At 38.2% G+C, this 26,594-nt stretch overlaps 1 protein-coding gene across 1 annotated transcript in view; it reads right to left on the bottom strand.

The window, feature by feature from the left end:
* LOC150080054 (uncharacterized) overlaps nucleotides 1-26,594 on the bottom strand; it is a 559,273-nt gene that overhangs the window by 45,898 nt on the left and 486,781 nt on the right. Inside the window, exon 22 of the mRNA XM_090381984.1 lies at nucleotides 25,422-25,498. Coding sequence (XP_090238110.1) covers nucleotides 25,422-25,498 — 77 coding nt within the window. The remainder of the gene's footprint in view (nucleotides 1-25,421; nucleotides 25,499-26,594) is intronic.

The following is a 26,594-nucleotide window of genomic DNA, read 5'->3' on the forward strand; positions in this document are numbered from 1 at the left end:
GCAAGAAAGCAAGCTTATGCAGCATCAGCCAAAAAAAAAAAAAAAAAACCCACTTCCACTTCACCCCTCTGTTCGTTCAAAATACCTGTCCAGCTGAGCCTTAAACTTATTTAGGCTATCAACCTCCACCACAAGGGATGGCAGTCTGTTCCACCAACCAACCACCCGCTGGCTAAAGGCAAATTTCCGCACGTCTATCCTACATCTGTCTTTCCTCAATTTGAATTTATGCCCTCTCAGGTGATTTTTCTGAGCTAGAGGAAGAATCCCATCAGCATTGAGCATGCTTAAACCATTCAAGGCTTTATACACCTCTATCAGATCACCTAGCTGGTGCCTAGTCTCCAGACACTGTAATTTGCAAAACTTAAGCCTTTCCTCTTAAGAGCACCCCTTTGTTCCATTCACTAATCTTGTTGCCCTTCTCTGTACTCGTTCCAGCAGCTCTACATCCTTCTTGAAATGAGGCCTCCAGACCTGTATACAGTACTCTAGGTGTGGCCTGACCATTGCCTTATACAATGGAATAATCACCTCCTTATCCCTGCTGGAAAAATTCCTGTATATCATTGACAATACTCCATGAGCTACTCTTGCAGCCCGTCTGCACTGCTCAGAGAACTTCATATCTGCCTGCACAATCACCCCCAAGTCCCTTTCATTCTCTACCACTGTCAGTGTAGTACCACAGAGTTGATACGTTGCCCTGGGGTTGCTGTTTCCCATGTGTAGTACTTTACATTTGTCAATGTTAAACTTCATTTGCCAACTCTCAGCCCATCTGCTCAACCTTTCCAGATCCTGTTGCAGCAGTGTAGTGTCAGTAGTGTCCTTGACAACCCTGCCAACCTTTGTATCATCTGCAAACTTGGACATTAAGCTTGATATACCATCATCAATATCATTTATAAATACAGAAAACAATAATGGACCCAACACTGAGCCCTGAGGGACTCCACTAATAACATTAGTCCACGATGAGCAGTGTCCATTGATTACCACTCTCTGTCTTCTCCCACTCAACCACCCCTTTATCCATAGCAGCAATTTGCCTCCAATGTCACACTGCTCCAATTTGTGTATCAGTCTTCCATGTGCAACAGTATCAAAAGCCTTTCTAAGATCCAAGTATATAATATCAAAGTTATTCCCTGCATCCAGTTCTTTTGTGACTGCATCATAGTATCCAATCAAGTTGGTCAGGCAAGACTTCCCCTTAACAAAACCATGCTGTGTCTGAGCTATAACTGAAGTCTTGTCTAAATGATCCTGCAGTGCTTCTTTAACCAGTGCCTCCATTAATTTTCCTGGAACAGAAGTTAAGCTCACAGGTCTATAGTTACTTGTGTCAGCCTTTGATCCTCCTTTGTGAATTGGGGTCACATTTGCACATTTCCAGTCTATGGGTACCTCCCCTGAGTCCAAGGAAGCTCTCATAATTATGGCTAAGGGTTTGCTTACTACCTTTGCTGCTTCCTTTAATATAACTGGATAGATCCCATCCACCCTGGGTGCCTTTCTTGTGTTTATCTTCAACAGTTTCTCCTCCACTTTACTCCCAGTTATTTCAAGATTCTGTAGCTTACTGCTAGAGTTGAATACACCTCTAGCATTCCCCTTGCTGAATAACTCCTCATGTGTGAATGTCGATGCAAAATATTCATTTAGTTTGTTAGCTACCTGAGCAGGATCATCCACAGTTGACCCATCAATATCAAGTGGACCAATCTGATTCATCCCCTTCCTTCTAGAGTTTACATAAGTAAAGAACTCTTTGCTGTTTTTCTTTGCATCCCTTGCCAAGGATTTCTCGTAATCTGCCTTCGCCTGCCTAACCTCCTTTGTAACTTGGTTGCATATCAACTTGTATCTATCATAGGCTTCTGTGTCATGTGTTAATTTGTAAGTATCCCATGCATTTTTCTTTTCTGCCATGCCCCATTAGTTCATCTGACATCCATTTTGGCCTAAACCTTGAACAACGATGCAAGAAAACATTGCATAACAGATTCCACCAGGGCTAATGGCACTGTTTTTTGATCGAAAAAGTGCACTGCTTAAATCTGTCATGGTAAGGGGTATGTTATATGGAAGCTGGTGTGTAAATTTAAATTTAGATTACATTTTTCTGCCTGTACTTTATGTGACTGAAAGGTTGGATCACATGCAGTCACAGCTGAAAGTGTTTCAAATGTTTTATCTAATGAATTAGCAATTTCGAGAGGATTACAGATTTCTTTCCCCTTTAAAAGTAGAATCGGAGTAGTTACAGGAGGGTATTTTCAATTAATTTTTCTCACTTCATGCCAAACTGTTGTGATGTTTGTGGTTCTGTTTATGGTGGAGGCATATCGGGACTAGGGCTTACAATACCAAGATCCCGATTACCGGTCATTTTTTTCCGATATTGATACAAAAATACCGGTTTTTCGGTACTAATTTAAAAAAAAATAATTGTTTATAATTTAATCACATAAAAGTTATAAAATCACCTTTATGTGATTATGATGTCATTATCTCTACTAGCAAATGTTTGATAAATCATCGATAGGGCACCATGCAACACTGCAACCTGTCACCAATTCTCAGACAACTTCATGTCTGACTGTATCTTAACTCCCAAGACCCGTTCTTCCACTACTGACTTTAGTTCAACTCCACCAAGTTATTTTGGGGTTGCTGTTTCCCAGGTGTAAGGCTTTATATTTTGCTGAATTAAAGCATAGCTGCCACTTTTCTGACCATCCCAGAAGTCTATCTAGGTCACTCTGAAGAAGCTCTGCTTGGCGGCGATCATTAACTACTCTACTGATCTTTACATCATCTGCAAGTTTAGACCTCACGCCCTCCATCCCTTCGTAGATGTCATTTAAGATAATCAAAAACAACAGTGGTCCCAATACTGACCCTTGGAGAACCCCACTTCTTACATTAACCGAATCTGAGGAATAACCATTTATCACAACCCTCTGCCGGTGCCCTCAAGCCATCGTGCTATCCATCTAAGGATTTTCCCTATGATTCGAGCCTGCTCCAACTTATAAAGTAACCACTCATTTGGAACTGAGTCAAATGATTTGCCGAAATCCAAATAAACAATGTCGAAATTATTCCCTAAATCCAGCTCACGAGTGACTTGTCAAAATGCCTCACCAGATTTGTTAAACATGATTTTCCTTTTACAAAACTGTGCTGTGTATCCTACAGAATTCCATTTCCATCTAAATGATCCCAAATTCCATCCTTGATCATTGCCTCCATAATTTTCCCTACTACTGAAGTTAGACTGGCCGGTCGGTAATTTCTCGTTACACTCCTAGAACCGCCTTTATGTTCCAATTTACACAAATCCAACAGATTTTCTCCTCAGTCAAGTGATGCTCTCATAACTAGCCTTAATGGTTCAATGCACTCACTTGCCACCTCCTTTTATGATGGCATAGGGTATATGCCATCAACCACAGGAGCCTTACTCGCCTGTAGGCGAGAAAAAAGTTTTATCATTAAATCAACATGTGAAATTTCAACATCATTAATTACATTTTTTCAACTTCACTTCCATAATATCTCATTGACACGAAGGGTTTTTTTTTAAATGTAAATATTGATGCAAAATAACTGTTGAGCTCATCTGCAACTTCAGCTATGGTATCTAATACTATCCCATGTCCAATCTGATGTGTCCTTCTCTTCTTTGCATTTATATATGTGAATTCCTTAACTGCACTCTTTGCTCTCTTCTTTATTCCCACTCTTTGCTCTCTCACAGATTCAGTAAAGATACTATAGTGAAAATTATACTTCAAAACGTCTTTCTCCTTCAGAAAATGATGAACATAATTCAACCATGGAAGACCAACATGGAATAGAACATCAGTGTTCTGCAAATTCTTTCCAAAATAAGAAATTGCCCGACTCCAATGAGATTTTAAAAGATAAACTTGAGTGGAAATTAATGAAATACTTTTAACTATTTTTGTTAAAAAAGTTCGAAGCCTAGAAAATATGGACTGAGATCGTCTACGATTATCTCAGTACAACAGTACCAGAACAGAATCTGAAAGGGCGTTTTCTGCCGCTAATCAAATATGTACCAAAATTAGATCCATTTTAAACGATCATAGTATTGATTGCTTATGTTTCTTAAGAGCTCACTTTATTGGGACAGGTAGTGTGGATGCTTAAACATCATTAAACTTTGCAGTAACAATATGTATTTTTTTGTTTTTAGAATAACTGTATTTTAATGATTTTTTTTCAGAATATTTATTATTGCAATAAAAGTTTATTTAAAACATGAATTCAAGTAATTACAGTACGTGTTTTTTCCTTACTTTATTGCACCTAATTGTCATCAAAATCTATTGAGAAAAACATTTGTTTTTGGAATACCGGTATTAATACGGGTATCCCAGTTTCATAAATTAAAAATACCGAAATACCGGTATTAAGATTTTGACCGGAATTGTAAGCCCTAATCGGGACCATATTTCATTTTTGCTTATACACTGTATATGACAAGCTTTAGCTCTTGCTCTTTTAAACTTTATCAGATTAGTTGTGGTTGGGTTTTAATGAAATAAATTCCAGTACTTATTCTTCTCTTTTTTGGCATCCCAACAGGCTTCATTCCACCACATTTTTGGTGCTAGTGGGCTTTGATAGATGATTTGGGTGTGGTGGTTTCTGCACCTGCCATTATTTTCCGAGTGAGTTAAGTTACCATTGAGACTCTCACCATTGATGCAGAATCAATGGTGGTGGTAGCCGAGTGACTAAATCAGCAAAAGTGTAGGAACGATTGGGCAAAAGATATAAGGACGTTTGTTTGTTATTTGGTCTTTAGGAGCAGCAGTGCATAGCACACGCTTCTTGATTAGACCGGGGTTCGAGTCCGTCACCACCAAATCCAGAGGATGCGGAAAGGTCAGGGAATGACCACTGCATATCCCCCCCCCCCCGGAGCAATATGGCATTAGTTGCTAATGCTCCTAAAAACCAAACAACTAAGGCCATATTGCTCCGGGGGGGGAGGGGGGGATATGCAGTGGTCATTCCCCGACCTTTCCGCATCCTCCGTATTTGATGGTCACGGGCTTGAACCCCCCCGTCTAACCAAGAAGCATGTGCTATGCACTGCTGCTCCTGCCCACTTGGCTACGAAGGCACCAGGTATAAGGAAACAACTTATTGTTATCCCGACCCTGACTCGGGCAGCGATTGCTTCTAATGTTGTTTTCAGAGGGATAGGTCTGAAAGGAGTTCTGGAGTTGACTAGCAGTGCTACTCCTCCATGAGTTATATCAGAGTTGTCCCTATCTTTTCTAAGCATTATATGATGTTTTATGCTTATAGATATTTGAGGGGTCAGATTTGTTTCCTGTAGGCAAAGAATAGCAGGTTTATTTTCTGTAATAAGATCATGAACATAATTTAAGTTGGCTCTGCGACAATTCCACTGTAAGATTCTATGCATTATTGAGTATTATCAGGTGTATCTGTTTGCTTAGGGGATGCAGTTTGTTTATGCTTGTCTATCCTTGTTTTTTCTTTTTTTGGGAATGTTGGTCTACTGATATCCATGTCTTCCTTTGCATGTATTTCGAGAAGTGTATCATCTTCATGTGATTTTGTATCAATGTCCATGGTATAGGTTCGAGATTTTTGACTCTCTCCTTCAGAACTTGTGTGCTTTATTGGGTGCTGTACAGAGGTTTTATCTGGTAGTATTGTCAGTGGCGCGCTTACTGAAAGACTTTTTTGCTGTTGCGTAGAGTTTTCTTTCAGTGAGGAAAGGAGTGATCTTACCCAGTCAAATATTGATATGCTTGGAGGAACTGAGCAATCGGTCTGTACTGTTACAGAATGCTGTGGCTTTTGCACAACTGAAGCATAAGAAGGCGATTTAGTGGACACTAAAAACTGTTTCTTTGCCTCATGGTACAGCACTTTGTTTTCAACTCTGTATTTTTGAATTTTCTTTTCCCTCTGCCATTGGGTGCTGTCGTTGTTGTTGTTGTTTTTAGATTTTTCTGGGGCAAAGGCTACTTAAGCCATATTGCAAGTATCATAGTATTTAATATTAGTTTTATTGGCTTCTATGGAAGCAGTTAGAAATGGTTATATAATCCTATTCGTTTCAGAAAGAAGAAAAATTCTGTAAGGTTTGAATTTCAATTTTCGCATATGATATGGCTAAGTGACAATTTCTGTAAGTTTGAGAGAGAAGTGAATGAAATTAGAGAGTTGTTATACAAGGTGCATTCCAGGAGTATGTGTTTTATTATGAGTGGCCTGTGGCAATGCGAAGTGGAGGGTCATTACCTGATAACAGGAATAGATGGGTCAAATGAGTGTGGCCTATTCGGGCTCTGGCCAGGACTACCTCTTCTTGTCTGTTTGTGTGGAAATTGGAGGCCCATAATTGCGGTACAGGTTTAATTTCAAGGAGTTTGTTATGTATATGCGTTTGCCACTGAAGTGTCCATCCTTACATATATTTTGTATGTGCATTTTGTAATCACTGAACGTGACCAGAAAATTCATCGGGGCTGTGCTGGATGGATGCTTGGCAGCATAATCTGCAATTTCGTTTCCTATTATTCCAGTATGGCCTGGGATCCAGCAGAAGACAACCTTTTGCCGATGATCTCTGAGATGAATCAACTCTGATCTGATGAGCTGTAGTAATGGATGAGTAGGTGGGGAAATCTTTTGCATTGCTAATAGGGCACTTTGCGAGTCTGTGTAGATTATGCTCTTTTGGATTGAGAGATGGAAATTTTTTTCCAGAGCAAGCTTTATGGCATATAATTCAGTGGTGTAGCTACTGCATTCTGCCAGAAGTGATACAGAAATGGTAGAGTCGTGGAATACCGCTGCTGCACCTGTTCCACTCTCTGACTTCGATCCATCAGTATATATTTTAGAGAAGTCAGGAAAACATTGTACATGTGCAATGTTCAGCTGTTGGATGCTATTATCCGTTAAGGAGTGTTTTCCCCATTGGTGGAAATAATTGTCACAAGACGGCATGACGACAGACCATGGAGGAATGTGATCTATAGGTTCTTGGTGGACTTTAATGAGTTGTATATTCCAGTTTTCTGCTAGTTCCATTAACCTAATACCTGCAGGCCTAGTTGCTTGTGGTTTATTTCTATAAAAGGTCATGAGTTGCGGATCATTAAATATTGCCCAATTAGGATGGGTCGACTGGCTTTGGATCTTGGTTGCGTAGTTCAGTAATAACATCTTTCTTCTGATGTTTAGAGGAGATTCATAGGCAGACTTTGCACTGGAGATGTTCTGAACGCACCTAGGGCTATTCTAAGAGCTGAATGTTGAATAGAGTTCAGATAAAGCACTTTCCCTAGCAGAATCGAAGAAAGGCACGCCATAGTCCAATCAAGATCTGATTATGGATCTATATAAGTGAAGCAAAAGGTATAACGGTCTGCTCCCCAGGTTGTTGCTGATAAGGCTCTGAGTATGTTCATTTTTTTTTTTGACAAGCTGTCCGGAGATGTTCAATGTGTTTTTGATAGTTTAACTTGCTGTCAAAAATTAAGCCAAGCATACGAATACTATTTGCTATTGGAATAGGATGGTTATCTAATTGGAGTTCAGGATCAGGATGCATTTTACGTATGGTACAGAAGTGAATGGCAGTCCATTTCTGGCTGGATAGTCTGTAACCATTTTGTGTCATTCAAATCTGGATCCGATTTATTGATATCTGCAATTGTCTCTCAATATAGTTCATTTTCGAGAATGGCAGGAGATTGTGAGATCATCAGCATAAAGATATGAGTCCACTGTTTTTGGAATGAGTTCAGTTAAGTGATTAATTCTAATTGCGAATAAAGTGGCGCCGAGAAGGGACCCTTGAGGGATTCCTTCTTCCTGGACAAAGTTTTTAGAGAGAGAGTTCCCCGATAACAAACTTGAAAGGATCTTTGTTGTAAGAAATTTTGAATGAAATATGGCAAATTTCCTCTCAGGCCAAGAGAATGCAGATCATTTAAGATGCCGAAATTCCATATGGTGTCAAAGGCTTTCTTAATATCCAGACAAACAATAACAAGATTCTCCTTTTTGATGAATACATTTCTGATGTTTGCTTCAGCTTTAATCATAAGGTCCGATGATGATCGATTTTTTCTGAATCAAAATTGATTGTTATTGATCAAATTTTGGGACTCAAGATACCAAGTCAGACGGCGATGAATCATTTTTGAGGGTTTTGCTCAGACAGCTGGTAAGTGAAATTGGTCTATAGTTATGAGGAACAGAATAGTCTTTACCAGGTTTTGGGATAGCCAATATGCAGGAATGATGCCAGGAGCTTGGGAATGTATGTTCAGTGAAGATTCGATAGAAGAAGATGAGCAGTGATGAGTGTGATTTTGGATCTAAATTTTTGAGCATAACATAAAATATCCCATCAGGGCCAGCAGCTGTTCCTTGTGTTGGTAAGAGAAGATTATTCACCATGGTTGAAGAGCATGCTGCAGTTCAACCATGGTGAATAGTTGATTACTGTATTTCTCCATGTATAAGATGCTCCCATGTATAAGACGCACCTTAATTTTGGGGCCCGAAATTTGAAAAAAAAATGTATTACATAAAGTTATTGAACTCAAGTTTTATTCATCATAAAATTCATACAACTCATCACTGTCTTCATATATTGCTTCGTCCTCAGTTCCATCTATGGCATTTGAAATGCCACACTTCTTAAATGACTTGACAACGATCTCAATCTTGATATTATCTCAGGATCTTTTCACCCAGGTACAAACTTCTATAGTTGGTTTCTTCACTCTTCCTGCTGGTGTCATTGTCCCCAAAAGACTTCATCCATTGGTTCCATTCGTCTCTCATGGCAGCCTTGAAGGGTTTGTTAATGCTGACATCAAGTGGTTGGAGCTGGGATGTCAAGCCTCTAGGTATGATGGCAAGTTTTGTTTTTTTGCTCTGCAGCAATCTTCTTTGTATTTTTTGTTAATGTGTGCCTTGAACTGATCAAGAGACCACCTGGTTTCCTGCTCCAAACTTTCTCAAACCAGATCTTCATCCCATCCTGATCCATCCAACCCTTGTCATGAACGTGGACAATCACTCCTCGAGGAATGTCTTCTTTTGGCATTGTTTTGCATTTGAAAATCAGCATAGGAGGCAGCTTGGTTCTGCCAGCACAACAAGCTAGAACAACTGTACAATGGCTCTTTTCATGTCCACTTGTTTTCACAGTTACAGTTTTCACCCCCTTCTTATCAACAGTTCTGTTACTTGGGACATCAAATTGAATGTTGTTTGTTTGTTATTTGGTTTTTAGGAGCATTAGCAACTAAGGCCATATTGCTCCGGGGATATGCGGTGGTCATTCTCTGACCTTTCCGCATTCTCCGTATTTGGTGGTGACGGGCTTGAACCCTGGTCTAATCAAGAAGCGTGTGCTACGCACTACTGCTCCTTCCCACCTGGCTACGGAGGCGCCTATCATCATCATCAAATTGAAGGGAGACTTTGTCCATATTTGCAATCTGTCCCAACTCAAACTGATGTGTCTTCCAACATTGAATGACAAAACAATGAAATTCAAGGACCTTCTGCTCATAGCTTTCAGGCATCTTTTGGGCAAGTCTGGTGCATGTATGCCTGCTTAGTCCATCCCGTTTCATGAACCTGAAGCATCAATTGTGTCCTCCTTTGAAATCAGTAACTTCTTTTGCATCAGCAATTCTTCTTGCCTCATGCTGAACCATCTTTGTGGACACAGGAATTCCAATTTCCCTTTGCTCTTCAATCCATATCTTCAATTCCCTCTCTAAATCAGGCCATTTTGCTGACTTGCCTCTCATGGCCTTCTTCTGTCGTGGCATTTTCAGTAGGGTTTCTTCTTCCCGTAGCCAGTCTCGGATTGTTTTCTCAGTTGGAGGAGGACCAAACTTACGTTCAGCAGCATGATTTCCATTCACAAAAGTGAACGGAAATCGTGCTGCTGTTTTGCCCAGAAATCTGAGCCATTTCTGGGCAAAATGTGGCAAAACGTAACCTAATATACCGGTAACATGTGCGAAACAATGAGCGCAAAGACAACAAGTGCAAAAAAGCGGGAAATGCAAGTAAAAAAAAAATCTACAACCACTGTGTTTTTAGACCCCAAATATTTTTCGAAAAAAGGTGCGTCTTATACATGGGGAAATACGGTATATGTTAATGCACACCTGTCAGTGAAATTCAGTTTGGATTTTTCAGTTACATCTTTAATTTTTTGATTGGTCATAAGCAGTTGAGGAGGACAACTGAGAAAATACAGATCCTAGTGCATTTGCGATTTCTGCAGGGGTAGAAAGTTCCTGTCCATTCCAGTTAATTAGTGGAGTAGATGGTGCAAGAAATTTGCCATTTAACAGTTTGCAAACATCCAAATCTTGTTCTTGTTCCAAATCAGTCTGATGTCTGTATTTTTATTGACTGAGGAAGCGAATTTAACCCAAGATTCTTTTTCGCTTTTTGTCTGATATAACGGGCTCTTGCTTTAAGTCACTTATAATTAATAAGATTGGAAGTGGTTGGATGTTTATGGAATTGATTGCATGCTTTGTTTTTCTCTTTTTTTGCATTGTTGCACTCTTCGTTCCACCAACAATTAAATGTTTGCCTTTTTCTGTATTGGTATTGTGGAATGGCAGCGGTTGCAGTTGTTAGAATTTCGTTTGCAATGTGTTCAGTAATATGGTTGATTGAAAAGCACTGTATGATATGGTTGTCAAATGAGACAAGCCTACTGTATTTTATCCAGTCAGCTTTTGGAAATTTCCATTTTACTGGATTATCTCTTGGTGATGAACAGGAAGTTTGAATTTTGCATATTATTGGGAAATAATCGCTGTTGTGAGGATCGTTAAGAGTTACCCAATCGATACTTGGATAAAGCACTGGAGAGCAAATGGAATGGTCTATTGTGGAGGCTGATCCGGTAGGAAAATGAACATTAAATCCTGTCTGTCTATCAACATTTCAGTAAGCTTACCACGCCTGTCTAAGCTAGGGGAACCCCATAATGGGTGGTGAGCATTAAAGTCACCTAGTATACAGAAGGGAGGTGGTAGTTGCAACACAAGATCTTCGATTTCCTGAATAGAATATGGACGATTAGGTGGAAGATAGGGCTTGCAAACCGGTTTTATAAACCGGTTAAATCCGGTTTTCATATTAAGTTGTTAAAACCGAAACCGAGCTTCTAAAACCGGATTTGAATATTTTTTTAGTTAGCCCTCCAATATAGTTTTTTGTTACGAACGTTTTCTTTTGTTTGTTCGTTTGTCTGGATCGTTCAACTGGTTTACGTTTTAAACATGTTTTTTATTTTATTTTAAGGTACGAATCTCATGGGCAAGTGGCCCAAATCTAGGAGGGGTACCTTTTATCTCCCCACCTGCATCATGGCATGATGCAGGTGTACTCATTTACAACTGAGTGAGTCGGAGCGATAGCGTAAAAGAAAATGCTCAACATTTCTCCGTTCCATCTATCTTGTTCGCCAGGCAAGTTATGGAACGCGCCTTATTGATGGTTACCCACTAGAAACAGATTCGCTGAATATTGCATCAAATTTCAATCATAGAAAGTTTTTTGCTTCTTTATTCCTATTAAATTTGCAATCAAATGTTCTCCAAAAAGCAGCTTCAGCAAATTTAGCTTTTATGTAATTTTGAAAATACAATAGATTTAACTGGGGGAAAAAAAATTGCGAATAAATAAATAAAAAATTTCTTTCGTGAAAATTTTGAAACTTGCCTCGTTTAGACTCTTCATTCAGTGCTTGCGGGAGTGACGCATAGTATTGTGCCTTTGTTATCTTCAATATTTTTATTTAAAATTGTCGGTGATATAAATTCCTACTAATTAATATTTATTACTCTTAAATATGTCTAAGATGAAATCAAATGTATGGAATTATTTTGCTCGAAAAAGCAAAGATGAAGCACAATATTCGAAATGTCAGAAGATAACAAAGTCGTCTGGAGGATCTACATCATCTTTCATGTTGCATTTAAAGAAAATGTTTCAGATTGGCATTAAACAAGATAACAGTGAACCTTATGTAAAAATGGTAAGAACATTAGAAAACTTTATCCTTAAAAAATCTATGGAAGAAGAGATTTCAAAATTAGAGATTTCAAAATTATAAATTCCTACTAATTAATATTTATTACTCTTAATATGTCTAAGATGAAATCAAATGTATGGAATTATTTTGCTCGAAAAAGCAAAGATGAAGCACAATATTCGAAATGTCAGAAGATAACGAAGTCGTCTGGAGGATCTACATCATCTTTCATGTTGCATTTAAAGAAAATGTTTCAGATCGGCATTAAACAAGATAACAGTGAACCTTATGTAAAAATGGTAAGAACATTAGAAAACTTTATCCTTAAAAAATCTATGGAAGAAGAGATTTCAAAATTAGCTGCTTAAGATGGATTTTCTTTTAATTCAATTGCCAAGAGTGAGTTTATACAATCAAGCCTTCACCTTCAGAGAAATAAATACGATAAATCACCATCAGCCTCAGTTAGTGGAATTAAAAATATGGTTCTGAATTATTATAAAACTAAGAAAGAAGAACTCATTCAGCATTTCAAAAATGCATTGGTTTTGGGTGCACGGTATTCATTGACTCCATACGAATATACGTCTACACAAAATAAAAGGCATATGAATATAAATTTGCATTCAAAAGACAATCATTGGTCGTTAGGTCTTATTGAGATTAATGGTTCACTTGATAGCAGAAGAACTGAGCAAATTGTGAATGGACACTTGAAGGAATTTGGTTTGAACTTGGATGAGGATATTGTTGCCTGCACCAACGATGGAGCAGCATGATGATTAAGTTTGGCAAGCAAATTACGTCTGATCATCAACAATGTATAACCCATTGTATACATCTGTCAGTTATAGATGTACTTTATGAAAAAGCAATCAATTATGGTGCCACAGTCTCTGAGTCTCCCAAAGACAATGAAGAAATTAGTGATGATGAAGAATTTGAAGAAAGACAGCAAGGCATGCTTTATCAAACCGACTTTACCAAAGAGCTCATTTATTTCTTCAATCCAATGGCCAATATTGCACAAACTATTAACAAAGTCAGAAAAATTTGCAAGCCTTTTCGAAAATCGCCTACCAAAAATGACATATTACAAAATTTTGTTAAAGCAAAATTTAATGGGAAAGAATATAAACTTACATTAGATTGCAAGACTAGATGGGATAGCACATTCTATATGATTGAGAGATTTTTGAAATTGAAAAATTGCATTCCAAATGCTCTATGTGCAGTACTGTCAACTGAAGCTGTGTCTGACGATGACTGGAAAACACTTGAATTGCTATGTGAAACTTTGCGAACAGTTGAAATGATTCTGAAGGCTATAACCTCAGAAGATACAGACTTACTAAAGCAGTCTTCAATAGAATTTATGCTTGCTAAGCTTGATACAGCAGAAACCCCATTTGCTTTGAAGTTTCACCAAAGCCTTTTGCAGCGTTACAATGCAAGACGAAATTGCAAAACTGTGGCTTTGCTGAGCTATCTACACAATCACAAATAGTTTAGGAAAGAAGATTCAGGTTCAAGAACTTTTGATTTTCCAAGTAAGCAAGTTTTGAAAAAGCATGCTGAAGAGATTTATCAGAGATTATTTGGAAAATATTCCGAAGGAGTCTTAGCATTGAATGAAGAAACTGAAAATAAACGAACTGTTCTTTTAGAAGAAAACAAAGACTCGTCTAGTTCCGATGTTGGGGATACAGTCATGCGAGAGTATGATAGTGTAATAAAGAGATTAACTGAAGAGACTTCAAAATATCCCAGTGAATTGGAAATCAGCAAAGAATTTAAAATTTTGGAGGCAACTAGCAGTAGAAGTGAAAAGCTGGAGAAAGTTTATAGAGCACTGCTGACCATTAAACCAACAAGTGTCCAATATGAGACAGTGTTTTCGATTACTAGTCTCTTTAACACAAAAATAAGGTCAATCTATCAGGAAAAATGCTTAATATACTGTGCTTTTTAAAGGGTCATTTTCAGAAAAAAGCTGAGCAATAAATAGTAAAATACTTTCCCCAAGCTCTTTTTTTTCACATTATTTTTATTTATTTATTATTATTATTATAGGGCTTATTATTTTTTTGTTTACTATACGAGAAGATAGTTTTTATTCAAAGGATTTGAATACAATTTGTAATTTTCTATAATCTCAAGCTGGTTACTTTTTCAGAGCATTTTAATTTTTTTATTTTTTTTACTATAAGAGGTGATAGATTTTCTTTAAAAGATTTGATTACGATTTGTACAATCTACCCAAGATAAAATAAATACCTGTGTTATAAGCTTTTAATTATTTTCCCTAAGTCTGAGAAAATCGGTTTTAAAACCGGTTTTAAGAGTACACTTCGGTTAAACTCGGTTTTGAAATTTCTCGGTTTTATGCAAGCTCTAGTGGAAGATTGACCTAGCACAGATTGTTCATTTACCTACAAGAATACCGGACAATCCAAATCATACAGCCAATACGCTTGATCTTTTTCTCACAAACAACCCTTCTAAGTACAAGGTTGAAGTGAGAGGTCCTTTAGGCACTTCAGATCACAACTTGGTGATTGTCTCTTCTCCAATGGAACCTTTATCTCATGGCTATTCCCAACCTCGTATTGTTTGGCATTACAAGAATGCAAAATGGGATGACCTGCGAGACTTCTTTTCTTTGGTCTGAGTACTGTTTCAAAACTTCTGATGTCAACGTTTGCTCAGATCGTGTCAGTGAAATTATTCTTGCAGGAATGGAATCCTTTATCCCACACTCCACTTTAAAATCTCGTCCTTTATCTAAACCTTGGTTTTCCAATAAATGTGCTAAGGCTGTCCAAGAGAAGAATGTTGCATATCGTAATTGGCTTCTTTCTAATTCTTCAGTTTCTCTGCCTACACCAAAGCTCGCAACAATTGTAAAGCAGTTATTAATCAGTCCAAACTAGAGTTTGAACAGGCTAAGAGTAGAAAACTTGCTTCTTGCCCTAATGGTAGCCGAGCATTCTGGTCTCTTGCCAAAGCTATTGACCGCAACTTTTGCACATCTCTGCTCCCACCTCTGTCCAAACCAGATGGTTCTGTTGTCACTTCAGCCAAGGATAAAGCTGACCTGCTAGCATCCCATTTTTCTTCGAGCACATGTATTAATGATCTTGGTAAAGCACCTCCCACCATTCCTAACACACTCCATTCAATGCCTCCTGTGGTCTTCCGTCAAAAGGATATCAGAAGGATTTTGATGAATCTTGATGCTAAGAAAGCTCCAGGTCCTGATGGTATTTCTCCACTGTCTGCACTACTCAGAAAACTTCATATCTGTCTGCACAATTACCCCCAGGTCCTTTTCATTCTCTACCACTGTCAGTGTGGTACCACACAGTTGATACATTACTCTGGGATTACTGTTTCCCATATGTAGTACTTTACATTTGTCAATGTTAAACTTCATTTCCCACCTCTTAGCCCATCTGCTCAACTTTTCTAGATCCTGTTGCAGCAGTGTACTGTCATTAGTGTCATTAACAACCCTGTCAACCTTCGTATCATCTGCAAACTTGGACATTATGCTTCATATACCATCATCAATATCATTTATAAATACAGAAAACAACAATGGACCCAACACTGAACCCTGAGGGACTCCACTAATAACATTAGTCCACAAAGAGCAGTATCCATTGATTACCACTCTCTGTCTTCTCAGCAGTCTTCCATGTGTAACAGTATCCATAGCAGCAGTCTTCCATGTGTAACAGTATCAAAGGCCTTTCAAAGATCCAAATATATAATATCAAAGTTATTCTTTGCATCCAGTTCCTTTGTGACTATATCATAGTATCCAATCAAATTAGTCAGACAAGACTTCCCCTTAATAAGCCCGTGCTGTGTCCGAACTATAACTGAAGTCTTGTCTAGATGATCCTGCAACGCTTCTTTAACCAGTGCCTCCATTAATTTCCCTGGAACAGAAGTTAAACTATCAGGTCTGTAATTACCTGTGTCTCCCTTTGATTCTCCTTTCTGAATTGTGGTCACATATGCACATCTCCAGTCCATGGGTATTGCCCCTGAGTCCAGGGAAGCTCTCATAATTATGGCTAAGGGTTTGCTTACTTCCTTTGCCACCTCCTTTAATATAACTGGGTAGATTTCATCCGCCTCAGGTGCCGTGCTCATGTTTATCTTCAACAATTTCTGCTCCACTTTACTCTCAGTTATTACAAGATAGCTTTCACAGAACCCAGTAAATGTAAATTATTTGGTTTTTAGGAGCATTAGCAACTAAGGCCATATTGCTCCGGGATATGTGGTGGTCATTCCCTGACCTTTCTGCATCTTCCATATTTAGTGGTGATGGGCTCGAACCCTGGTCTAATCAAGATGCGTGGGCTACGCACTGCTGCTCCTTCTCACCTGGCTACAGAGACACCACAGAACCCAGTAGATTTGGAGTACTGAAAGTTAAGATTATGTTTCGATTCGGAGTTAAGTTGCCGTCTTTTCCGATCATGATTCGTTTTGCACGAGACACATTTTGATCTTTCAGCTCCTGGACAATTTCTTCCTCAGAAACGTTTAATAGATTCCATTTGGAGATCACTCCCTTGGAAGAATTTAGCATGTTGTGTGGGGTAACCTGAATCGCTATTCCACTTAAAGAAGTAAGTTGTAATATTAACTCAGAATGTCTTGAGTGAGATGTCTTTATTAGTAAGTCTCCTGATTGGAGATGTTTAACCATTTTTGGTGAACCTGCAGCATTTTCTAGGCATTTCTGGATGATGAAAGGGGAGAGCTTGCTCACAGGTTGGGATGACAAAGAGTGTATTATGAGGAAAGCTGGAGATTTCTGCTTCCTAGTGTCCTTTTTAAGTCTCTTTGAAAGAGAGAAGTTATGGTCGATGTCATTGTCATGTTGAGAGCTCCTTGGCTCTAAGTGTGGAAATACGCCAGTTTCCATTTCTGCTCCTTTGAGCCCTGAGGGATGGATTTTCCCCCTTGTTACCGGCCCTGCCACGTGGAGGCAGGAGCTGTGCCATCAGTGACCAAGCGGATATTGTAGTTAGTAGAGTTGTTAGTATTTGATATGAAGGCTAAGAAAAGAAAGGTGGATTCCCTTTCTGGGTTTTTACTTCTGACTTTGCAAGCAAAGAACCACTTGATGTGAACAAAAGAGGAGAAAATCACACGAGAAAAGAAATAAAACTAATTGTTTTCAAAGAGCACTCTATAAATCGCACAGAGAAAAATGCTTGGCACCTGGGGCTGCCAATGGGTGCACTCCTTTGAGTATGCCAAATGATTTCCTTGGAAATTTGGACAGCACTGCATTTCAGTAGTGCAGTCGGTGTGTATGTGCTCTTTTGAACCACAGGAGGCACAGGTGGTAACACCTCTGCAGACTGCTTGGGAGGGCCCAAACGTCTGGCACTTAAAACAGCGGACTGGGTTAGGGATGTATGGTGTAATTTTACATCTCGAATATCTAGGTTTTACAGTTAATGGCAGATTTGGTGTACTGAATAAGAGAATCACTGTCTGAGTAGGAGTAAGTACTCCATATTTCTTGATGACTATCCTTCTCACATGTAGGACATTTTAATCGTTTAGTTCTTGAACAATCTCTTCCTCAGAAATGTTAAGGAGATCCCACTCCGCAATTACCCCTTTAGAGTTGTTTAAGGTGGCATGTGGGGTAAACTTTGTGGGAATTCCACCAAATGTAGATATTCTAAGAAGTCTTTCTGAGTGTTTATGTTCACTCATCCCAACTAGGTCTCCAGATTGGAGTCTTCGGACCATTTTTGGAGGGTCAACCACATTTTCAATACATTTCTGGATTAAAAACGGGGAAAGCTTACTCAGTGGGTTGTCTGTCAAAGAGTGCAGAATTAGAAAAAGAGGAGCAGAATTTTCAGTTCCTTCTTTTTTCTGCCTCTTTGCATTGGATGCAGTAATATCATCCCTGGTCGATGGAGCTGGATCGAGAGATCAGTAATTGTTTCTTCTGTTGCTATCCATCGTAGTTCCTTTTGGCCCTGGGAGAGTGAGTTTCTTCTCCCAGGTTACCGGCCCTGCCATGTGGAGGCAGGAGCAGTGGCACCAGTGAACAAGCAGTTGTAGGAGTTAGTTGTTTGCTATTAATAAAAAATATATATACTAAATAAAGAAAGCTTGTTTTCCTTTCTGTGTTATTACTTAATACTTTAAGCACAGAACCACTGGAAGTAAATAAAAAAGAAAAAGACACTAGAAAACAAATAAAACTTTTCTTTGATAAGAGCATTCTATAAATCACTGAGAAAAATTGCTTGGCACTCGGGGCACAGCTTTCCATTATTACTTCTCCTATACATAAACATTATATTTAGATTTTATTTATTTTATTTTTATGACTTTTTATGAATAGAAATTTTCATACAATTTTTATAAACAAATATTGATAGAAAATTTATATTAGAAAATTTTCACCAACAAAAAACCTTTATACAATGCAAGTATAGACAATAAAATCTTGCACGCTTTATATGCATGTATTACATGAATACAACCATGTAAAGCAGATATCAGCTGATACGAGGAATGTAATAGCTGCACAGTGGACAACATGATGGATTAGCTCAAATTTAATTGGATATATTTTTACACCGAAAGAGATTGTTTACAAAATTACACCCTTCTAACAAGATAAGAAGTAGGAAAAAGGACTGAAAACCAGATCAGATATAAATCCAATTAGCTGATATATGATTTACAATGGCAAAGGTAAAGCACTTAATAGATTTAGAATGCACTGTCATGCGAATTAGGAATATGTACAAACATTCAGCCTTCTATCTCTACTGAAAGTGACTGCAAAAGTGATTGGGCAGAGGCAGTGAGTTAACATAAGGTATATAAAAAAGACCCTTCCCATTTCAACCATCAATTCACTCCAAATGTTTGTCTAGTTCTGTCTTGAATTTATTCAAGCGGTCAACACCCACAACGACAGATGGAAGCCTGTTCCAGCAATCAACCACCCAGTGACTAAAGGCAAATATTCCCACATCTATTCGAAAACTGTCTTTATTCAATTTGAATTTATGTCCGCCCAGGCGAACAATCCGGGTAAGAGGATAAATCCCATCAGCATTGAGCTTGCTCAAACCATTCAAGGCCTTATACACCTCAATCAGAATACCTCATAGGTGCCTAGTTTCCTGACACTGCAATTTGAAGATCTTAAGCCTTTCTTGGAAAGAGCAACACTTTGTTCCATTCAGCAATCTCATTGCTCTACTCTGTACTTGTTGCAGCTCTACATTCTTACTAAAATGAGGCCTCTAGATCTCTATGCAGTATATATATAGTTGGCCTGACCACTGTCTTATACAAGGGAATAATCACCTCCTCTTCGTTGCTAGCAGAATTCCTGTATATCATTGACAAGACTCCACGAGCTACTCTGGCAACCTGTCTGAAATGCACTGAAAACTTCATATCTGACCGAACAATTATCCCCAGGCCCTTTTCACTCTCCACTACCCTGAGCTTTGTACAACTCAGTTGATATGTTACTCTGGAGTTATATCTTCCAATATGCAGTATTTTATATATGTCAATGTTAAACTTCAGTTGCCACCTTTCAACCCATCTGTTCAACTATTATAGATCCTGCTGCAGTAGCATACTGTCATTAACAACCTTCATATCATCTGCAAACTTGGACATTAAGCCTGAAATATCTTTATCAACATATTAGTAAATGCAGAAAACAACAACAGACCCAACACCGAACCCTGGGGTCTCAACTAATAACATTAGACCGTGAAGAGCAGTGTCCATTGATTATCACTCTGTCTTCTCTCACTCAATCATCCTTTTATCCATAGCAACTTGCCTTTAATGCCAGGCTGCTCCAATTTGTACAATAGTCTTCCATGCACAACAGTGTAAAAAGCTTTCCTGAAATTCAAGTGTATGATATCAAAATTATTTTTTGCATCCAGTTCCTTTGTGACCACATAGTATCCAATCAAATTGGTCAGACAAGACTTCCCCTTAACAAACCCATGCTGTGTTTTAAATATATAACTGCAGTGTTTGTCTAGATGTCCTGCATTACTTCTTTAACCAGAGACTATATTAATTTCCCCGGAACAGAAGTTAAACTAACAGGTCTGTAACTACTCATGTCACCGTTTGTGAACTGGGCTCACATTTGCACATATCCAGTACTGGGGACCTCCCCTGAGTCCAAGGAAACTCTCATAATTATGGCTAAGGGTTCAGTTACTTCCTTAGCTACCTTCCTTAATATAACTTGATAGCACTACAGGTGACTTTCTTATGTTGAACTTCAAGAATTTCTCTTCCACTTTGCTGTCAGTTATTACAAAATCATTTAGCTCCCTGCCAAAATATGATAAATTTCTGACATTTCCCTCATTGAATAGTATTAGTATTAGTAATGGCCGCATGGTGCAAGAAGGCCTATGGCTTATGCTGCACCAGCCAAAAAAAAAAAAAAAAAAAAAAAAAATCTGAAAACAATGATAAAAAAAAAAATAAATAAAATAAAATAAATAATAAAAAGGAAATTAAACCTATCATCCTATGCGCTTCCCTTACCCGAAAGTACTGTCAAGATGACCTTTGAATTTCCCCAAACTGTCAGCCTCTACCACCCATGAAGGCAACTTATTCCAGTAATTTATAACTCACTGGCTAAAATAAAACTTCATGCAGTCCAATCTAAACATTTCCCCCCGTAACTTGAATTTATGTCCCCTAGTTCTAGCATCATTTATAACCTTGAAAATTTCGTCCTCATTCATTTTACTGATGCCTCTCAGAGCCTTAAACACCTCAATCAAATCTCCTCTAAGGTGTCTAGTTTCCAAACTCTGCAACCCACATATTCGAAGTCTTTCTTCATAAGGACGCCCTTTTGCCGATCTCACCAGGCGAGTTACCAGTCTTTGCACCCTTTCAAGAAGCTCGATGTCTTTCTTTAGGTGCGGTCTCCATACTTGAACACAGTATTCCAAGTGTGGTCTAACATAAGCATTATATAATGGGATTATCACATCCCTGTCTCTACTTGCAAAAGTTCGATAGATCATCGATAGGACACCATGGGCCTTCCTTGCAACCTATTTACAATGCTCAGAGAATTTCATGTCTGACCGTATAGTAACACCCAAGTCCCTTTCCTCCAGTACTGGGTTTAGTTGAACTCCGCCAAGTGAATAAGTTATTTTGGGATTACTGTTTCCCAGGTGTAATACCTTTCACTTTGTTGGATTAAAGCATAGCTGTCATTTTTCTGACCATTCCTGAAGTCTATCTAGGTCTCTCTGAAGAAGCTCAGCTTGACAGTGATCATTAACTACTCTACCAATTTTAACATTATCTGCAAATTTAGACATCACACCCTCTATCCCTTCATCAATGTCGTTTATGAAAATTAAAAACAACAGTGGTCCTAATACTGATCCTAATCCTTGGGGAACCCCACTTCTTACATCAACCCAATCTGAGGAATAGCCATTTATCACAACCCTCTGCTTCCTGCCCTGAAGCCATCCTTCTATCCATCTAAGGATTTTCCTAGCGATTCCAACCTGTTCCAGCTTATAAAGCAACCGGTCATGTGGGACTGAGTCAAAATCTTTGCTGAAATCTAAATAAACAATGTCGAAATTATTCCCTAAATCCAGCTCGTGAGTGACCCTTTCGAAATAGCGAACTAGATTTGTTAAACATGATTTTCCCTTTACAAAACCATGCTGAGTATCCTTGAGAATTTCAATTTGATCCAAATGATCCTGAATTCCACCCTTGATCAATGCCTCCATGATTTTCCCTACTACTGAAATCAGACTGACAGGTCGATAATTTCCAACTTCACTTTTAGAGTCACTCTTATGTATGGGAGATACATTTGCACTTTTCCAATCCAAGGGAATCTCCCCAGAGTCTAGTGACGCTCGCATAATTAGCCTCAATGGTTCAATGCACTCGCTTGCTGCCTCCCTTAAGATTATAGGGTATATTCCATCAAATCCAGGAGCCTTACTGGTCTGTAGGCTCAAAAGTTTTTTCATTAAATATTCTTGCGAAATTTCGATATCATTAATTACATATTTTTTAACTTCGCTCCCACAATATCCCATTGCCACATCGATATTTGTAAATATCGATGCAAAATAATTGTTGAGTTCATCTGCAACGGCAGCTGGTGTATTTAATACTATCCTCTTTCCCTTAAGTAAAGATCCGATCTGGTTTGTCCTGCTCTTCTTGGCATTTATATATGTGAAGAATTCTTTATCCCCCCCCTTTGCTCTGTTTGCTAGTGATTTCTCATAAACTGGCTTTGCCTGTCGAACCTTTTCTGTGGCTCTATTACACATCACCTTGTAGCTGTTATAGGCTTCAGTACTTTTTATTGCTCTGTAACCTTTCCATGCCACCTTTTTCTGCTCAAGTAATGTGGCAATTTCACTATTAATCCAACTTGGAACCCTCCTCGTGGAGTATTTCTTTAAAGGTATATATGCATTCAAGGCATCTGTGATTAATGTTTTAAAAGCGTACCACAGTTCAAATGTATTCATTTTCTGCACGATATCTACCCAGTTAACAGAGGCCATGTAGTACCTTACGGCATAGTAATTTCCTTTTCTGAAATTAAAACCCATTCCTTTGCCTTTTACTTCTGCTACCTCTCTCGTCATCATCCACCATAGAATTCCGTGATCACTTCCTGCTACTGGTTCCTCTACTGTCAGCCCTGTTATGTCATCTGATTCATGTGTGATGATGAGGTCTAGGATATTCTTTTCTCTAGTACTTTCCCTGACATGTTCATACAAATAACAGTCATCCAGTTGATTTAAAAATTTTGTTCCCCATGTCGAGTTTCCTTCCCATTTACTCCAATCAATTAGAGGCAAATTGAAATCACATTGACGCTTACTTGCCCATTCCATTTCCATGTAGAGGCTTTTGTCATAATCTTCACAATCATCTGGTCTGTAGATTACTCCTACTCGCATTATACCTTTGTTTCCAACTATCTCACACCATACAGACTCTATACTAGCATGTGAAATGTCTGAATCCGGGAAAGCTATCGTTGCACTCAGGCTGCTTCTGATAAGAAGCATTACCCCACCACCCCTTCTATCTACCCTATCGTTCCTAAATACATTATACAAGCCATACTTAAACTCATCATCCCCAATATGAGAATAACTCCTCATGTGTGAATGTAGATGTAAAATACTCATTCAGTTTATCAGCTATGCGAGCATGATCATAAATAATCAACCCATCTATGCTAAGTGGACCAATCTGATTCATCCCTTTCGTTCTAGAGTTTACATAAGTAAAGAACTCTTTGCTGTTTTTCTTTGCATCCTTTTCCAAGGATTTCTCGTAATCTCCCTTCACCTGCCTAACCTTTGTAACTTGATTACAAACCCGCTTATATCTACTCCAGGCTTTTGTGCCACCTGATAATCTCTTCTCGGCCACGAGCCTCAGTATTTCATCTCACATTCAGTTCATCTGACATCTGGCATAAACTTTGAACAATATTTCTTAGTTGGTATAAAAAATTGATGGGTGGAACAGGACCAAGGTAAGTCTGCCAGTGGCGAATGTTGATGACGTTGAATGGCAGGTATCATCTTTTAAGGGCACAAAAGATGATATCGTTGTACATTGTTGGCACTAATTACCATAAGCGTAAGAGATCTGTAGATTTACTTAATAAGTAGGTTAATACTGAAAAAAAGTCAAGAGTTAGGTCTGCAATTCTGCCCAGACATGATAGGAGGAAGAATATGATGAGAGCCTTGTCAAAATGAGAGCCTGATGACGTTACCAAAAGCAAATTCAAAATGGGAGGCATTCAAAGAATTTATCTTGGAAGCTACTAGGCTTTACATACCAACTAAGAAATATTGTTCAAGGTTTAGGCCTAAATGGATGTCAGATGAACTAATGAGACATATGGCAGAGAAGAAAAATGTATGGGATACATATAAATGAATGGGTGACATGGAAGCCTATGATAGATATAAGCTGGTCTGTAACGAAGTCACAAAGGAGATTAGGCAAGCAAAGGCAGATTATGAGAAATCTTTGGCAAAGGATGCACAGTTCTTTACCTATGTAAACTCTAGAAGGAAAGGGATGAAACAGATTGGTCCACTGGATATTGATGGTTCAACTGTTGATGATCCTGCTCAGGTGGCTAACAAACTAAATGAGTATTTTGCATCAACATTCACCCATGAGGAGTTATTCAGGGAGGGTAATGCTAGAGGTGAGTTAAACTCTGGTAGTGGGCTAGATGAAATAACTGAGAGGAAAGTGGAGGAGAAATTGTTGAGGATAAACATAAAAAAGGCACCCGGGGTGGATGTTATCTATCCAGTTATATTAAAGGAGGCAGCAAAGGAAGTAAGCAAACCCTTAGACATAATTATGAGAGCTTCTTTGGACTCAGGGGAGGTACCCCACAGACTGGAGATGTGCAAATGTGACCCCAATTCACAAAGATGGAGCCTAATATTCATGGAGTTTCCGAGAATAGGTAACAACAGCCTTCTTTATTGGGGAAGCGTTGCCTATTTGAGGAATTTATGAGTTTTTCAGTGGAATGAGTTGAAGGAGTCACTGTCCCTTTCATTCTTCTACACCATTTCTTTTCTTCTTCCACTCCTACTATAACCGTGCCTCTACTTTTTGTTTTTCTAAGTCTAATAGGGACCAGTGGATAGTAGTTATTATCCCACACATATAAAAATATCTTTGATACGGTGCCTCTGGGCAGACCGATATTCAGGGAGTTTCTGAGAATAGGTAACAACAATCTTTTCTAATGGGGAAGCGTTGCCTATTCAAAGAATTTATGAGCTTTTGAGTAGTGTGAGTTGAAGGAGTAACTGTCCCTTTCTTCCTTCTACGGCATTCCTACCTCCACCTCTCCTACTATCACCTTCCTACATCTTTTTTGCTTTCTTAAGTAAATAGAAATATGGAAAAATAAAGAAAGGTGTGTTTCCTTTCTGTGTTCTAACTTTTGGCTTTCAAGTATAGAACTGGTTTTAAAGAAAGACTGTTGATAGAAATGTAGGAACTTAACTTATCAAGAGCACTCTATAAATCACAAGAATATCGATTGGCTTCAAAATATGCTTGGAACTTGGGTCAAGATTAAATTAGCATCATCACAAAATTTGAAGCAAAAATTTTCATTACAGTGCTATAATATTTTAAACTATATTCTAGAAATATAAATAAGATTACATACTGATTCAGTTGTGGGTAACGAATTTGAAGCTTCTGAATTATTCTCCCTGTGGGATTTTTAATGGTGCTCTGAGGAATCTGAATAATCAATACAGAAAGGGTTACTGTAAATTTCAAAATATAATATAATTTGCATCATCAAGTTTTAAAAAATAAAGGAAAGTTGAAATGGTTTTTCTTAACTTAAATTAACTTTGTTTGTAATATTAGTCAAATTTATTTCCTCATGCAAGTAATATTTGGCATTTCCTTTTATCAGCCAAGCCATCAATACATTAACACCGGCAATTAATAATTAAGTTAAAATAAAAGAAAATGTACATAGTGAAGTATTTACCTTGTACACTCAACATGATTTTGAAGTGTAAAAATAAAACCAGTTAATCTAAATGAAAGAATAACTAAAGCAGACTTAAGAAATCATAAAATTAGATAAAATTAACAAACAATAAAATGAACATGAAAGATTGAAAAAAGTTTAATTAGTTTAAAAATAACATTTGAAAAGTGTTAGAGTCATAATAAGAAAAAGAATAAAATAATAAAAAACAAAAACAGTACAATAAAGGCATACATATTTAAAACTGTAAGCTCTACATCAAAGTTAAACCATTACTTTTAATATTAGTAAATAATGCAAGAAAGCAAGCTTTCTTTCATTATTTATATAGAGTAGCAGAAAAAAAAACCCCAACTCTACACTTGGTGGATGAATTTATTCGAACCACCCACTTAGCATTAGCATTAGTAGAGGCATTTGATGCAAGAAAGCAAGCTTATGCAGCATCAGCCAAAAAAAAAAAAAAAAAAAAGTAACGTAAATAAATAAAAATAACTACTTCCACTTCACCCCTCTGTTCGTTCGAAATACCTGTCCAGCTGAGCCTTAAACTTATTTAGGCTATCAACTTCCACGACAAGGGATGGAAGTCTGTTCCACCCACCAACCACCCGCTGGCTAAAGGCAAATTTCCGCACATCTATCCTACATCTGTCTTTCCTCAATTTGAATTTATGCCCTCTCAGGTGATTTTTCTGAGCTAGAGGAAGAATCCCATCAGCATTGAGCATGCTCAAACCATTCAAGGCTTTGTACACCTCTATCAGATCACCCCGCTGGTGCCTAGTTTCCAGACACTGTAATTTGCAAAACTTAAGCCTTTCTTCGTAAGAG

This window comes from Mastigoproctus giganteus, chromosome 9, assembly GCF_048544385.1.
Source record: "Mastigoproctus giganteus isolate SK-2022 chromosome 9, ASM4854438v1, whole genome shotgun sequence".
In the NCBI taxonomy this organism is placed as follows: domain Eukaryota; kingdom Metazoa; phylum Arthropoda; class Arachnida; order Uropygi; family Thelyphonidae; genus Mastigoproctus; species Mastigoproctus giganteus.